The 17,470-nt window shown below is 40.1% G+C and overlaps 1 protein-coding gene across 2 annotated transcripts in view; it reads right to left on the bottom strand.

Moving 5' to 3' along the window:
- Positions 1-17,446, bottom strand: part of abcc3.L (ATP binding cassette subfamily C member 3 L homeolog) — a 57,601-nt gene extending 40,155 nt beyond the window's left edge. The window contains exon 1 of one of the 2 annotated variants that reach the window (XM_041575982.1): positions 16,798-17,446. In XM_041575982.1, the coding sequence (XP_041431916.1) occupies positions 16,798-16,842 (45 nt within the window). In that variant the 5' untranslated portion in view covers positions 16,843-17,446. The remainder of the gene's footprint in view (positions 1-16,797) is intronic. The other variant, XM_018235402.2, reaches the window with a different exon arrangement.
- Positions 17,447-17,470: the final 24 nt, after the last annotated feature.

Raw genomic sequence — 17,470 nt, 5'->3', positions numbered from 1 at the left:
TGTTTAGTTTTTTGGCTGTTCAGTGCAGAAAAAACGGGACTTTCCAGTACTGTCCCTCTAAAAACAGGACAGTTGGGAGGTATGAGCAAGGTAAAAGAGAAGCAGAAGTGTGTGTGTGTGTGGGGGGGGGGGGTATGGAAAAGTGAGCGGAGCAAAAGGGAGGTATGAAGGGGAAAAGAAGAGAACTAAAGGATGTTACCAAGAAGCATCATAACAGAAGTTATAAGATAATAGAATGAAGAACAATGTTTCAGCTAGTAAAGGTGAACTAAAACCTAACAACAAATATATATAGAAATGCTGTGTTATAAACTGAATTTACAGTAACCACCCAGAGGTTCATCAGCTCTATTAAAGTAATGTCGCAGGCCTTTAAATTTGCCCCAGCAGCTCCCTATCTTGGATCTTGTTAGCTCATCTTTTATGTGTCAGTGGCACGGCACATGCTCAGTATGCTATGGGCTGCTGGTGAGAAACTAAGCTTAGGAATCAGCAGAAATCATTAAATCATCAACAGAAATTGAGGATCATCTGTCATAGAAGCTGATGCTGCTGGTTCCCATTTTAATGCACAATGCCCAGGTGTATATATGCTGTCATGTACTGTGAATCCTATATTAACAATGAGCCTTGTAATGAGAAATATATGTTTCTATACACTTTATATAGTGAGTGGGAGCCTCAGGTAAGTGACAGCATCCCAGAGCATGTGTGGGGGCATCTTTGGAGGCATCGGATTTTACTGCCAAAGGGTTATGGTTGCTTGGGACTGGTACAGCTCACAGCATAATGACTAGCATGTCTATGATTTAGTTTTCCTTTAAAACCATTGAAAATGTCTAATAATTGTATACTAAAAAGTTGCTTAGAATTATATTTCCTTTTATTATGCAACTAGGGTTGCCACCTGGCAGGTATTTTACCGGCCTGGCCAGTAAAAATGATGGCTGATCCCAATGTTATTAATAGGAAAAAAAAGATAAATATATAGGAAGGCTGGTATTTTTTTCCAGAAAAGGTGGCAACCCTATATGCAACAGACAGTTTTTGGTGGTTTCCCTTAAAGAGATGGGGTAAAGCAGAAAAGAGGGGAAGGGGGAGCATATGACACAGAGGGAATAAATAGAGCAGAAAGTATGAAGAGCAGTGGGAAAGAAAGACACTGATATACATAATTAAAATATAGCTACACACACATATATAAATATAATATACACTTTGAAAAATCAATTAATTGTCACATATAAATATCTATATATCTATATATCTACTATCCAGCATGTGAGTGTACCAAGCATCCACCCCAGTGTAGAATATATATATACATATATATATATATATATATATATATATATATATATATATATATATATATATATATATATATATATATATATATATATATACACACACACACACACACACAACCCTGATTGGATGAGGCACATAAGCTATGTTTACAGATATTTCTCTTGTACATGTCAAGGAAACAAACATCTGCCACTGAGTTTCCTGCAGGCATAACCATGATGCCCAGCCAGATCTGTCAGCCTAGACTTTATTCCTAGAATTCTCTTATCTAACACAATGTATTCTATGTGGGAGGAAGCGTAATGATCTCAATGGTTTCTGCTCACTAAACGTCCTTCTCTGTGCCAGGGGCAAGATCCTGATCTGCCAGCGGGACAAGCCACCCACGGGTCCATTTGAACAGCCTGAAGACTATAGTCCAGGGGAATGCCCCTCTTGGGGTATTTACAAGAGATTTATCCCTGACAGTCAGGAAAGTGTTAATAAACGTGTTAAACCGCCAGACTCCCTCTGGATTCCTCAGATCAATAGTATATCTATCCATTAATGTGATGGATGTTTCGTGAAGGCATATTAAGAGGCACAATGAAAATAGCATTTGCATTTTGCCCCTGGACTCGTTTTAAATTCACATCCTTCATGGCCAATTAGCAATTTATTTAGATGTCTGCTGCAATCTACACTAATGTCTGTGCTGCCATGCAGTATGCATTTAAGATAATTGCCAGTTTTTGCCATTCAGTGTTTTCTCCTGGAATCTCCCGTGCCCAGTCAGATGTTGTGTTTCCGCTGGCAATGTTGTGCCCACCAGGGTCATACTGGACAGCAGAACACCAGGAAAAGACCCGGTGGGCCCCCGGTCCAGACCCGCTCCCACAATCCGCTGCCCCCCCCAAAAAACAGATATGCGTTGCCATGTACACGTATGTGTGCAGGGGCCCCGGAAGTTTGGAACCCTGTGGGTCCGACCCTGCCCGCAGATTAACCACAGGTGGTGGAAAGTGGTAGAGGTATGGGAACTGTTATTTAGAATACCTGGGGAGTGGGGATAACAGATCTTTCTGTAATTTTGATCCTCATAACTTAAGGAGCAGATTTATCAAAATGTGAGCTTACCCATGTTCTATTCATTCCTATGGTATTTTAGAACCGTATTTATTAACTTGTGAATTCTAATTGTGAGATGTGTCATTTTTTAAACGTCTACTAATAAAAATAGGTCTTTACTTTATTTTTTTTTGGCCCTGTGGATTCCAGTGCTGGTTAGCGCTGTTTTTTTTTCTATTTCACAGTTCTAACTTTCACCCATTGATGAATACAATTCTAAAAATCCCATAGGAATGAATAGAACGTGGGTGAGTATTTATTTTATTAAGCTCTAAAGTCACATTTTGATAAATCTGCCCCATAGTCTATAAAAAAATCATTTAAACTTTCATTTTTGAACTGTGCATATCCCAGAAAAGGGGGAGGCATAATTTGAATCAGCTGGGAGTTCTGTCTATACAGGTAGGAAAGCAAATGACCTGGAAGTCTATCCTACGTCACAAAGTGGGAGCCCAATGTTGGCCCTTCCCAGAAGCCATGTTTACTTAGAATGCCTAATCTATTTCAGTTAGGGCTTGGTCTGCCTGTTGGATTCCAGCAAATCCCCTCAGTGATAAAACTCAATAAATAATAAAAATCTGCAATTTCCTTAATGGATTATTAGATAACCTGGGCAAGCAAAGGGAAATCAATTATAATCAATTATACTTCATTGTCCTAACAAATGTTTTCTCTTTCTGTCAGAAACAGAGCAGTATTTATTAGCAGATCTCCTTTATACACAGTAATAACCGTACCTTGCTCCCAGTCCATCTGCAAATAACAGTTTTCAGCCTTTTTATTTTATCTCAATTTGGATTTTTTAAAAGTGACTTTACATTCAGGCTAAATTGTTATAATTGTTTACACCAGAGTCTCATACAGGTATGGGGCCTGTTATCCAGAATGCTTGGGACCTGGGGTTTTCCAGATTCGAGAACTTTCTATAATTTGGATCTTCCTACCTTAAGCCTTCTATAAACATTAAATAAACTGAAAAGTTGAAATTTACTTACCGTAATTTCCTTTTCCTTTTAGTCCAAACAGCAGCACACACTGAGATTTCCTCCCTCCCCCTAATTAGGACAGTAGGACCAATAGCTAAGCTTTTAGAAGCCATAAGAACCCTCCCCTTCCCCCCTTCCATCGTGTCTTTGCAAGTAATACAACAACACCGAATGCCAAATTTTTTAATAGGGTGGGTTTACTTGTGCTGCTGTTTGGACTAAAAGGAAAAGGAAATTACGGTAAGTAAATTTCAACTTTCCTTAACGTCCAACAGCAGCACACACTGAGACATAGCAAGTAACAATAAAGGGAGGGATTAGATTCCAGATTCTTTCACCATTGATTGAAGAATAGACCTTCCAAAGGCCGCATCCTGGGAAGCATTGATGTCCAGTCTATAATGACTAGCAAAAGTATGTGGACTTGCCCACGAGGCTGCTCTGCAGATCTGGTCCAGCGGTACTAGAAACTTCTCTGCCCAAGATGCTGCTGTCGCTCTAGTAGAGTGTGCTTTTACAAATATTGGTGGAGATTTGTTATCAGCAACATAACATGTCTGTATGGTGTCTTTTATCCATCTGGCTAATGTTAACTTTGAAGCCCCTTGTCCTTTGTTTTTCCCAAAGGAAATGAAGAGCTTCTCAGATTTCCTGAATGACTCTGTTCTTTTGATATATTCTTTTAGAACCCTTGTCACGTCCAACAGATGAAGTCTCTTCTCTTCTGGAGTTTTTGGTTGTGGAAAAAATGCAGGAAGACAGATCTCCTGATTAATATTAGCCCAAGAAGCCACCTTGGGTCTAAAAAAGGGTACCGTCCTAAGTACCACCTGTTCTTGAAAGAATCTTATATAAGGCTCTCTGACTGATAATGCCTGAAGGTCGCTTACTCTCTTTGCAGAGGTGATGGCCGTTAGAAATAGTGATTTAAAAGAAAGATGTTTAATATCTGTACTCTCCATAGGTTCAAAGGGAGCGTCACAGAGTTTTTCTAATACAATATTAAGATCCCACTGTGGACACGGCTCCAGAACAGTTGGTCTTAATTTGAAGGATGCTCTTATAAATCTTCTAATAAGAGGTTCTTCAGCAAACCTTGTCCCCAGAAAAGCTGAAATTGCCGATATGTGTACTTTAAGTGTATTAGGTCTTAGATTTTTATCTAAGCCATTCTGAAGAAAGTCTAAAACGTTGTTTACCGAGACTGAAGACAATTCAACATTCTCTAGGCTACACCAGTTCTTGAAGACCTTTATAATTCTGGAGTAAACTTTGGAGGTGGATTCTTTCCTTGCACTCATTAAGGTACTGATTACTTTTTCAGAAAGACCCCGATTTTCTAATAGGGGCCTATCAACCTCCATGCTGTCAGGTTCAGACGTTGAGGGTCTGTGTGAAACACCTTCTTCTGGAACAATAGACCTCTGTTGCAGGGAAGGATCCAATATTCCCCCCGACTCATTTTCATTAGGAGTGAGAACCAGCTCCTTCTCGGCCAGAATGGTATGATCGCAATCACTGAAGTCTGGTCTATGCGAATCTTCTTTAGAACCCTCCCTATGAGAGGAATAGGGGGAAAGATATACGCCAGACTGAAGTCCCACTTGATTGATAGCGAATCCAGGACCCAAGGCTGATCCTTCCTGTAAAGGGAGCAAAACCTGGGCAGCTTGGAGTTTTCTTTTGTTGCCATCAGGTCTACCACTGGTTTTCCCCATCTTCTGATAATTTTCTGAAAAATCCTCTGACTCAGAGACCATTCTCCTGGATCCAACGCAACTCTGCTCAAGTGGTCTGCTAGTTTGTTGTCCTGACCTCGAATATGTACTGCCATCAGAGATAGAAGATGTTCTTCTGCCCACTGAAGAATATTCATGGTCTCCTTTAGGAGTACTCTGGATCTTGTGCCTCCTTGTCTGTTCAAGTAGGTTACCACCACCGTATTGTCGGACTGAACCTTTACCGCCTGGCCTGTTAGATGCCTCTGGAAAGACTTTAGAGCTAGAAAAACTGCTTTCAACTCCCTGAAGTTTGAGGAAAGGGACTTTTCTATAGGACCCCAAACTCCTTGGGCAGATAGGCCCTTCATATGAGCTCCCCAACCACTGAGAGAAGCGTCTGTTGTCACAACAATCCACTCTGGCTCTTCTATGTTTTTCCCTTGTGTAAGTCTTCCTTCTTGCAGCCACCAGCTTAGTGACTTTTTTGTTTCTGCAGATATGAAGAACTTTTTGTCCAGTGACTCTATGTCTCTGTCCCATCTGGAGAGCAGTTCTTGCTGTAGTGGCCTCATATGCAGTTTTGCCCATTGTACCGATTCTATAGAGGCTGACATGAGGCCCAAAATTTTCATCCTCTGACGAAGAGATATCGCCCCAGAATTCTCCAGAGCTATAATCTGGTTTTGAAGAGACAACACTCTCTCCTGAGTCAGAAAAATCCTCATCTTGACTGTATCCAGTCTGTTCCCCAGAAACTGTTTCTGTCTGGCTGGGAAGAGGGAAGATTTTCTTTGTTGACTATCCAACCAAGATTTCCCAGGATTTCCAGGGTTCTCTGAATCTGTCTTTCTAGAAGAGAGGCTGAGACTGCTTTCAATAACCAATCGTCCAGATAAGGGACTATGTGTATTCCTTCTCTTCTTAGCACTGCTACCACAGCTACCACCACCTTGGTGAAGACTCGTGGTGCAGAAGTTATTCCAAAGGGTAGTGCCTTGAACTGGAAATGGTGTATCTTCTTTTGAATAATCACTGCTATCCTCAGAAATTTTCTGTGATGATGAAAGATGGGTAGATGTAAATAGGCATCCTTTAAATCTATTGTCGCCAGATAATCTCCTTTTTCTAGAATCTGAATAACAGACCTTATTGTTTCCATCCTGAAATGCTTTTTCTTTATAAATCGATTCACCATTCTCAAATCGATTATCATGCGAAAAGTTCCATTTGGCTTTTGGACCAAAAAAACGATGGAGTAGGTTCCCTGGCCCTTTTCGCAATCTGGAACTTCTTCTAAGACCTTCATCTGAAGATAATTCTGGATAGATTCTTCTAAGAACAGTTGCCTTTGGAGAGAAGAACCCTCTGGGGTGGTTAGAAATCGAGGAGGTGGTTCTTGATGAAACTCTATACTGTAGCCTTCTCTTATTAGTTGTAGAACCCAGGAATCTGTCACAGTTTTTTCCCACTGAGGGTAGAATAGCGAAAGCCTTCCCCCAACCTCCAAACTTCTGGCGTCAGAATTCTTTCTGTCTGCCAAATTGAGGTTTTCCTCTTCCTCTAGAGGTTCTTGTAGATCCTTGCCCTCGAAAGGGATGTGCTCTCTCTTTTTCTTTTTCATAGAATCTATCCTGTCTTTTCCTTGGCGGAGATCTCTTTTGTCTACGAAAAAAGGATCCTCTCCAGTTCCTTTGTCTATCTTGTGGAAGTGATTTCCCTTTATCATCTGATAGCTTTTCCATTAATGAATCAAGTTTGGATCCAAATAATTGACCTGGTTCAAAGTCCATATTACAAAGATTCATTTTTGAGGTTGAATCCGCTCTCCACGGCTTTAACCAGATTGCCCTTCTAGCTGTAGTAGAGAGTGCTAAATTCTTTGAAGCAAGTTTAAGTGACTCAATAGAAGAGTCACAGAGAAACTCAGATGCCAGTTTCACTGTCTTCAAACTTTTGACCAAATCCTCCCTCGGAATTTTGTTATGAATATCTTCTTCCAACTGAACTAACCAGTTTCTCAAGGCCCTTGACACCTCAGCGGCCGCAATCATTGGCTTACACTGAGCAGCAGAAGTCATATAAATTCTTTTTAAGGATGTCTCCGCTTTTCTGTCCATCACATCTTTTAGGCCTGAACCATCTTCCACCGGAATTGTGGTTCTCTTTGAAAGTCGGCCCACAGCCATATCCACTTTGGGAGGATCCTCCCATTTTTTGGACTCTTCTGATATAGGAAAAAGAGTCTTAAAGCGTTTGTTAATTACTGGTGGCCTGTCTGGATTTTTCCACTCAAACTCCATTAGATCTTTTATCACTGGATGTACGGGGAAAGCTCTAGGCATTTTCCTAGACCATCCTTTCTCCTGTTCTGGTTCTGAACTTTTCCCCTCCTGATCTTCCATTGCACCTTTAACTGCTTTTATCAATTTTGATATTGATTCAGATTGGAATACTGCCATGTCTACTTCATCCTCTGATGAAGAATTCACCTCATCAATAACCGTGTAATCCTGTTCATCTACAGATATAGGTGACTTGTCAGCAGGATTAATTATGTTCTGAGATAAAGAACTCCTTATTTCTGAAAAAGACTGTTGAATAAAGTCTTTAAACCAACTCATTGCAGTTTCAGCAGATTGAGCATTTTCATTCGCTTTTGCGAGACAGGCTTCACAGCGACCTCTCTCATAGTTATCTGGGAGCGGAACATCACATTGACTGCAGACCAAATGTCTGGTTTTAGACCGCTTTTTCCCCCTAATTTCCAGACTGGACATCTGTAGAGAGAGTAATGAAAAAAACAATATTTGTAATCTGTAATATTGGGACACATATTGGGCAATAGGAAGACCAGCAATACCTTAATTGCTTCTCCAGGTAACACAGCCCTTGTTTGTAGCCTGACCGCTTGTATTTGCAGCACATAATGGGCCCCTAATGCAACACACGCTGCCCTTTTTAAAACCAGCCGCTTCCTCACTGTGCGATGACGTCATCGCTGTGCGCCTTCTGAAAGCCGGTCCGTGGCTGCGCGCCTATCCATTATCCATGCGGTCAGCTAATGCGGAGGGCCAGGAGCTCCGTCCTCTACCCTCCCCAAGGACCACCACCCGAAGCTGGCTCCCTGGAACGTCCCAGGGCTCACTACCGAGCCCTTCTGCAAAAGAAAAGAAAAAAGTATCCCACTGTCCCAGGTAGGACAGAAAAAACACGATGGAAGGGGGGAAGGGGAGGGTTCTTATGGCTTCTAAAAGCTTAGCTATTGGTCCTACTGTCCTAATTAGGGGGAGGGAGGAAATCTCAGTGTGTGCTGCTGTTGGACGTTAAGGAAAGGCTGGTTTTGCTTCCAATAAGGATTAATTATATCTTACTTTGGATCAAGTACAAGGTACTGTTTTATTATTACAGAGAAAAAAATAAATACTTTTTAAAAATTTGCATTCTTTGGATAAAATGGAGTCTGAGAGACGGCCTTTCTGTAATTCAGAGCTTTCTGAAAAATGGGTTTCTGGATAACGCAGATCCCGTACCAGTAATATTCATACTATACATAGAAATATATAGTATATATTTATAGGGATTCCTAATTCTGTACCATCTGGCTTGAATAATGGCTTGCAAATTTTAAGGTGGCTATAAGAAAGACAACAGATTACAGATATTCGCTGGAGGCATCACTAAAACTGTTATTAGATCTATAGTAGGTAAACCAAACGAAACCAAACCTAACAACGCTCAGTGGCTCCATCTCTTCTTTTCATGCTCTGAGCTTAGGGACTGATTCAAAATATAAAGTATATTTGTAATAATAAAGTCATGAAACAGGCGTAATTTGTAATTATTCATTTCATGACAAGTTGAAAATCAGTACATTCTGCATCAGAATTAATTAACCAGCCCTGTAGCCTCATCTTTTGTGACAAAAAATTTTCAAAGAATTTCTCCTGATTTTGCTTCCAGCTATATCACCATGTTGCTGCTGGTGTATACATTGGGTATTACTGACTATATAAAACCCATTTACTAGAGGATTATTGTCTCATACTCACAATGAAAACTATTCTACAGATTTTTACAAGTTGTGCCAACCTCTCCCTCAATCCACAGTATCAGATGGAAGAGTACTGACCCTTGTTTTAAGCTCCGAAAACATGGCTGGCTTCCCAGAATCCTCTGGGGAGATCAGTAACTCTCTGCAACACGGACCATTTGGCTTAGGGTGGAAGAAACGTGTAAAGAAACTCTGTGTGGATCATTTTTAATTAAGACATGGATCTGCTCTTAGTCTCTGAAGTCCTTCTCTCAATGTAGAGGTTGGCTGAGGATGCTGAAACTCGTCTAATAAGGGCCATATAGCTATTTCTCTTATTCTCTCTCTGGATGAAGTAATGTATAGTTCATGTTTGCATTTATACATAAGTGCTGGAGTTGCTATATTGCTTGCTTTGGATTGTGAAATGTTCCATAGACAACATTACCGAAAAAGAAACACCATCTTTGTGACCACATAGGGCAGTATCATTTCTGGAGCTGCTGATGCCACCCCCCCACTCCGCACCTAAAACTTTAGCAACGGAGTGGGTCAAAGGGGGGTGGCATCACTGGGATACACCGAATCCAGGATGTGGTTCTGGATTCAGCCAGGATTCTTCCTTTTTCAGCAGGATTCGCAATCGGCGAATCCTTCGGCCAGGCCGAACCGAAATTAGGAGCGCGAAGGCAAATCGCATGACTTTTTGTCACTGCATATACATTTGCCCACAATGGGTTCTGCCACGTGGGGTATTTTGACCATTGTCGCCTCTTTGAAAACAGTTGTCTGTCACCAACTCCTAATACCATTCAATGCAATGCACCCTATTGGACTACCTGTGTGCCATTGCCCCATACTGATATCTGGTAGCAAAGCAGGCCTGGGGTGTAAAGGCAGAATGAGAATGAATGGGAGGGGCGAGTAGATTGGAGAATGGCCAGAAAAGAAAGATAAGAAACAGTAGTAAAGATACTAATAATATCCACCCCCACATCAATCAGTATTCTGTTTGCCGGGGTCACTGACCCACATTAAGATAACGTTAATAAAAGGCAGGAATGTCAAACATTTGTAAGGCATTGTGAGTTACCCTGCTAAGCCAGGCAGCATTCGGGTACAGAAGATAGTAATTGTACTGTAAAAACCCTGGAGGGAAGAAGGTTTGAAATCCTTAAGGGTACGAACGCCTTTCCTCCTGTCATGCGCTGGCTGTAAGAAAAGTCGCCTGCGACATGGCACACACGTCACTTCGTCCGCGTGTGCCATGTCGCAGGCGACTTTTCATTATAGCTGGCGCAAGACAGGGGGAAAGCGTTCGGGGAGATTAGTCGCCCCCAAAGAAGAGGTGATTAGTCGACAGGCGACTAAATCTCCCCGAATCGCCAGGTGTGCCCTTACCCTTAAGGGATACTGTCATGGGAAAAAAAAAATTCCAGCAGAATTCTGCACTGAAATCCGTTTCTCAAAAGAGCAAAACATATATTTAATTTTGAAATCTGACATGGGGCTAAACATATTGTCAGTTTCCCATCTGCCCCAGTCATATGACTTGTGCTTTGATAGACTTCAGTCACTCTTTACTGCTGTACCGCAAGTTGGAGTGAAATCACCCCCTCCCTTTCCCTCCCAGCAGCCTAATAACAGAACAATGGGAAGGTAACCAGATAATCAACTAGAACTGGTATATTTACCCTTATTTCTTTGTTCTAGTATCAGAAACCCTTGCGTCCATCCAAAGCAATAACCAGATAGCAGCTCCCTGACACAAGATAACAGCTGCCTGGTAGGTCTTAGAGCAGCACTCAATAGTAAAATCCAGGTCCCACTGCATCACATTCAGTTACACTGAGTGGGAGAAACAACAGAAAGTTCCATCCTGAAGTGCTGGCTCTTTCTGAAAGCACATGACCAGGCAAAATAAGCTGAGATGGCTGCCTACACACCAATATTACAAATAAAAAATACAGACTTGTTGGTTCAGAAATGAAATTTTATATGGTAGAGTGAATTATTTGCAGTGTAAACATTGTAATTTAGAAATAAAAAACTACATCATAAAAATCATGACAGAATCCCTTTAAGGCAACAACATCCTTGTGATTATCATGTGCTCCGGCCTTTGTTACAGTATTAAACAGTCAGGTTAGAACTCTAAACGGGCAGTTTAACTATCACAGAACTCATGATTTTCATACTATAAACCAGCGCACCACGCATAATGACTGTTTCCAAAAGCTTTCTGTTTTTTTAGTTTTTTTTCTACCATTTGTCAAAAATGTAAATGTTTTAAATAGGAATGTTTTGATTTGGTTCCTGTTTCCCAGTAGCAGCCCAGTAAGTCTGGCCTCCGAAAACTGCTCCAGTTTCATACATTACCGACCCTTATTTATCTTTCTAAAGTCAGTTGCGGGGCAGTTGCTATTTGTAATACATTATTTGCTGGCAATGCTTCCAGTCGAGGAGCACTCTTAGCAGGGGCTGGAACTACTGCCAGTATGATGTACAGGTATAGGATCCATTATCCGGAAACCCATTATCCAGAAAGCTCAGCATTACGGAAAGGCCTTCTCCCATAGACTCCATTTTATCCAAATAATCCAAATTTTTAAAAATGATTTCCTTTTTCTCTGTAATAATAAAACAGTATCTTGTACTTGATCCAAACTAAGATATTATTAATCCTTATTGGAAGCAAAACCAGCCTATTGGGTTTATTTAATGTTTACATGATTTTCTAGTTGACTTAAGTTATGAAGATCCAAATTACGGAAAGATCTGTTATCCGGAAAACATTGCCTTTGCTGGCTATTTATAATGTTGCCATAAAACTATTTGCCCAATGCTTTTATATTACCTATCTGATCCCCCATATTCCTTAATGAGGGGGTTGCCAAATTTGTGCAGCAGTAGTCCATTACCATTAGAAACTCTAACTGCCAGCTAGAGAAGTGACAGTCAAGTTGGCAAAACAGTCAACTACTCACAGAAGCAGCATTATTTACCTATAGTTAAATTTTAATGTGCATTAATGTTTTTAAAAGTAGTTTTTTACCGTCAGTTTACTTTCAGTTAACTTTTTAGTATGTTATAGAAAGGCTGATTATAAGAAACTTTTCAATTGACATTCACCGGCCTGGCCAAATCAATGCCTGCATCATAATGAAAGTTCATCTGAAGTTTAGCTTCCCTTTAATATGGTGACCTTGCAGATTTGCATGGGTGCCCCTCCCATCTCCTAAACCACAGGCTCCAACTCTCTCACGTTTTTAGGTGAACAGTCATATGGTAATACTCTAGTCTAGGCCTTGATGTCTGTGTTATGGTTCAGTCACCTTTGTTTAGTAGTAGAGATCTCAATGTAAAACGTTCTGTTTTTTTAAACACACTTGTGTGTGTATGTGTGTATATATATATATATATATATATATATATATATATATATATATATATATATATATATATATATATATATATATATATATATATATATATATATATATATATATATACTAATAGGACTGGTAATCTTAAGAACCAAACAGAGTTACTAGTTTCCCTTTAAAAAATGCCCCCTTTCACACTTTCTCAGATTATGGAAGTGGAATAGAAAGTGTTAAATCGTATTCATTTAAAACCAGCCGGGAATGGGCAGGCGGGAGAAACATACGACAAAATCCACATGCTCTTGTACATAACTGCTGGAATATTTCTGATTTCAGCGCTACTGCAACAGAGAAAGTGAGAAACCCTGGAAATATTGAAGAATGTCATAATCAGGGCACATTTTATTGCACAACACCTTTCTAGAAAAAGGTAATACATGTGTGCAAAAAATGTACAAAGGGAGTGATGCAATAATGATGCCACAAACCTGTAGTAAGGGTAAGGCCACACTGGGCGTTTTGGGGAAATTTGGTCGTCTGGCGACTAATCGCCTCATCTTTGCGGTGACCAATCTCCCCAAACGCCTTCCCTCACTCTATGCTCGCTTAAAATTAAAAATTGCCAGCGCTAATCACATGCGGCGATTCGTTTTTCGAAGTCGCCCGAAGTTTCCTCATCAGGCAACTTCGGGCGCCTTCAGAAATCGCAGCATGTAATTAGCATGGCCGATTTTTCATTTTAAGCCAGCGCAGAGTGAGGGAAGGTGTTTGGGGAGATTGGTGTTTTGGCCAGGCGACCAAATCTCCCCAAAACGCCCAGTGTGGCCTTACCCTAACATTCTCTGCACTACAGTGACATTACATAACAGTCTCTACGGGGCAGATTGAACAAAATGTGAGATTAGAGCTCACCCACTTTCTGTTCATTCTTTAGCATCTTATTTATCAAATAGTGAACTCTTAGGAGGTTATTTACTAAATCTGAAATTAAAGGAACAGTAACATCAAATGTGTTTTAAAAAATAATTGTTAATATACATTGAAAAAAAAACCACCAAGACTAATGAAACTTTAAAACCGCAAAGTCTTTATTAATAAATAACTTACCAAAATACCGCTTGCGCTCCTCCTCAGAAAGTGATCGAGCGATCCATCGTGCAACGCTCGATTTCTCTTCCCTGCCTTCCTTATAGGAGATAGCCAGGAAGGAGAAATCGAGCGCCGCACGATGGATCGACGCTGTGTCGCCTTTTCTGAAGAGGAGCGGAATCGGAGTTTTGGTAAGTTATTTCTTAATAAAGGCTTTGTGATTTAAATGTTTAATTTGTCTTGGTGTTTTTTTCTATGTACACTAACACATTTTTTTAAAAAAAATGTTGTTGATCTTACTGGTCCTTTAACTCATTTTCCCAATAAAAATAGCTTGATAAAATTCCCATGCCGAATTTTGCCTTATTTATTAATAAATCAACCTGATTTAATCAGACTTTTAAAAAAGTAAATAAAATCGAGTGAAAACTCTAATCATACGATTTTTTCAAATTTTTTTCCTAAAAACCCAGTTTTCGGGCTAAACCCAGCACAGATGACGATATCTTTAAATTGGGATAGGTGCCTCTCCCTTTGACTTATACAGAACCTCCACAGGGCTGAGATGGTGGATTTTTGCATTTGTTTTTTTTGCAGCATTGGGGTATAATAAATCTAAAAAAAAATCGATTTCTTTTTCTTGTAGTGAAAAAACTTGAATTTTTTTGTGATTTCACAGATAAAACCTTTAATAAATAAATGTTCACCTCATTGATAAATCCCATAGGAATGAATAGAAAGTGGGTGAGTTTTTCTGTGGTAAGCTCTATTTTTGATAAATCTGCCATAGCACACAGCTGTGGGCGGAATTTGACTTTTACTTGTATGGAATGGATCTATTAATATTAAAATATGCATCTATCTATCTATATACAGATATTGATCTATATGCCTGTCTATCTGTCCATCTACTGTAGGTATTTGCATGTTTGCACTTCCCACTGCCCCCACCCTTAGCTTCAGTTTGTACTTATCTTTTTACTTTTCCGGTCTGTCCCCATGTCACTACACGTCACTACACATGTCACTACACCCGTGATCATCAGTCTTTTGAAGTTCAGTAAGATGTTAGGCAGCTATTAATGTAAGGCAGTGCTGTCTAACTTATGACATATTGTGGCTTGATTATTTCTCAGGTGGAGCATATTTAAGAGCTCATTTATAGTAACATGCTGATGCCATACGATGAAGTCTATGGAGTCCTTGAGCAGACTGGGGGTCATAAATATCCTTCGGAGAGCTAAATCGGGTCTGCCGTCCTCCGGTTGCACAGTTCTGATGTAAGGGATTCGCCCGATTCAGGATTTGGTTTGGCATTTAGCAGAATTACAATAATATTTTCAAAATTCAGATTCAGAAAAGAAGCTCAGAAGCAATAGTTTCACATATACAAATGGAAATTCAGGCTTGGTTTGGTTCTTTCCAAGTAAATCTTTCTTATGGAACTATTTTGGCATTCGGCCTAAATAGTTTTGTGTATACAATATTTTGTGCACTCTAGAAATACTCCTTTAAAAAGATACACTAAGGGGCACATTTACTAAGCCCGAGTGAAGGATTCAAAGTTCAAAAACGTTGAATTTCGAAGTTTTTTTTGGTACTTCGACCATCGAATAGGCTACTTTGACCTTTCGACTACGACTTGGACTTCGAATCGAACGATTCGAACTAAAAATCATTTGACTATTCGACCATTTGATAGTCGAAGTACTGTCTCTTTAAAAAAAACTTCGACTACCTACTTCGACTTCGACCCTCGATATTCGACCCTTAGTAAATGTGCCCCTGAATGTGAATTACAGTTCTTATTGGCTGTGATTGAAGAAAGACTCGTAGATAGTGATGGGCGAATCTGCTGCGTTTCGCTTCACCGAATAATGGCTAAAAATTTGTGAAACTGATTTGGCGCGTGCTTCGATTTTGTCAAGCATCCTTTTTTGATGCGTAAGTCGTTTTTTGACGTGTGCGTCAGGTATTTTTGCCGCACACATCGCATTTTAACGTGTGTCATTCTTTCTGACGCACATCGAAACGAGTCACGGCCAAACTGCCAAATTCGCAGCGAATTCAACAATGCCGAGATTTTTTGCCCATCACTACTCGTAGACAGATGAAGTTTAATCCCTACTTTTCTCTTGCCTTTTGGCAGCACTCAGTGCTACACTATCCCAAATCTGTAACTGCTCCAGGCAAGGAAGACTTTAAACACTCTCTATCTATTTGCCATGTTTATAATCAATTAAAGGAAAACAATCCAGAACCGGTTCACTCATGTCCAAAATGACCCATCTATTCTGGTCGTTTTAACAAATGTGATGCAGTGTCTCCGACACCCTTTTTTAATTTTACCGTGGAGCAAAAAGAATTTGCTTTATTTGCCTAGGAAGCAAATAAAGTAAATACTGCAAATCTCCTTAAAATAACAGTAGACGCCGTAGTTTTTAGGGTAGAATGCGTGGAATGTGGGTTTTTTCTTGTACGCGCCTGTGTGCCTGATTTGGGTCTTTTGGGGTGGCTTTAGGTATAAGTATGAGACCTGTTATCTGGAATGCTTGGGTCCTGGGGTTTTCCGTATAATGGATCTTTCCTTAATTTGGATCTTCGTACCTTAAGTCTACTATACAATCATATAACCATTAAATAAACCCAATAGGCTGGTTTTGCCTCCGATTATATCTTAGTTGGGATCAAGTACAAGGTACTGTTTTATTACTACAGAGAAAAAGGTAATAGTTTTTAAATATTTGGATAAAATGGAGCCTATGGCCTTTCCATAATTTAGAGCTTTCTGGATAATGGGTTCCCGGATAACGTATCCCATACGTGTACTATTATAAGGGGCAGATTTATCAAAATGTGAATTTAGAACTCACGGCAGAATAACACACTCACTTTCTAATCAATCCTAGGGGATTTTTAAAAGTATATTTATCAAATAGTGAACTCCATTGATAAATACGTTTCTAAAAATCCCCTAGGAATGAATAGAACATGGATAAGTTTTTCTGTGGTGAGTTCTAATCTCACATTTTGATAAATCTGCCCCTTAAAGTTTATCGGTAAAAACAAAATAAAAATGGTGTGTTTAACGGTTAGAATATGACTTATACACCAAACTGATACAACCAGAACAGTTCACCAAAGCTGCTTTTTGCCCATACACTTACCCAGAACTGGGAGCCCAGATCTCCAGAACCGCAGAATGTCTCCATGCTTCCAGGCAGAATGTAGATATAGGTTTGTCCAGACCGGTCCTGTCTTTTTTAAACATGAAGTCAACCCTGGATTGTGCAATGTACAGTCAGTGTCTTCCTGCCTCTCAGCACCGAGGAAAGTGTGCCGGGAGTCCTTTCTATTCCAGTGCTCTTTAAGGTTGTGGCAGTGGGTGGATTTTGCAGGTCATTGTGACTACTACAAAAGCAGGGAGCTGCCAGGCAAGTCACAATGTCATTGTTTCAGTTAAAGGCACAGAAACATGACTGGGGAGGCTGTAGTTTTTGCTATTTCCTGGTTGGTACAAAATCAGCAGCATGAAGTGTAATAGCAGCAGTCGGAATTTAGTTGTGAGGGAGAGGGGGCCCCTCCTTTCCTCTTGTGACCTCAGCAATTCCCCACCCTGTGTACACACACACTCACACACACTCACACACACTCACACACACACTCGGTGACACAAGCCAAGGAAATGAGAAGGTTTCTAAAATCCATTCCTTTTTTTTTTTTTGGTTTAAAGGCGGCAGAACTCTCTCTCTCAACATATTAAGTTTACAGACCTACAGAATAAACTGTTGTATAAAAGGCTTAGAGCATCCGTCCAACAGATGGGTTGTATAAGTCGTC

Source organism: Xenopus laevis, chromosome 9_10L (assembly GCF_017654675.1).
Source record: "Xenopus laevis strain J_2021 chromosome 9_10L, Xenopus_laevis_v10.1, whole genome shotgun sequence".
NCBI lineage: Eukaryota > Metazoa > Chordata > Amphibia > Anura > Pipidae > Xenopus > Xenopus laevis.
This window is presented reverse-complemented; position numbering and strand designations above follow the sequence as displayed.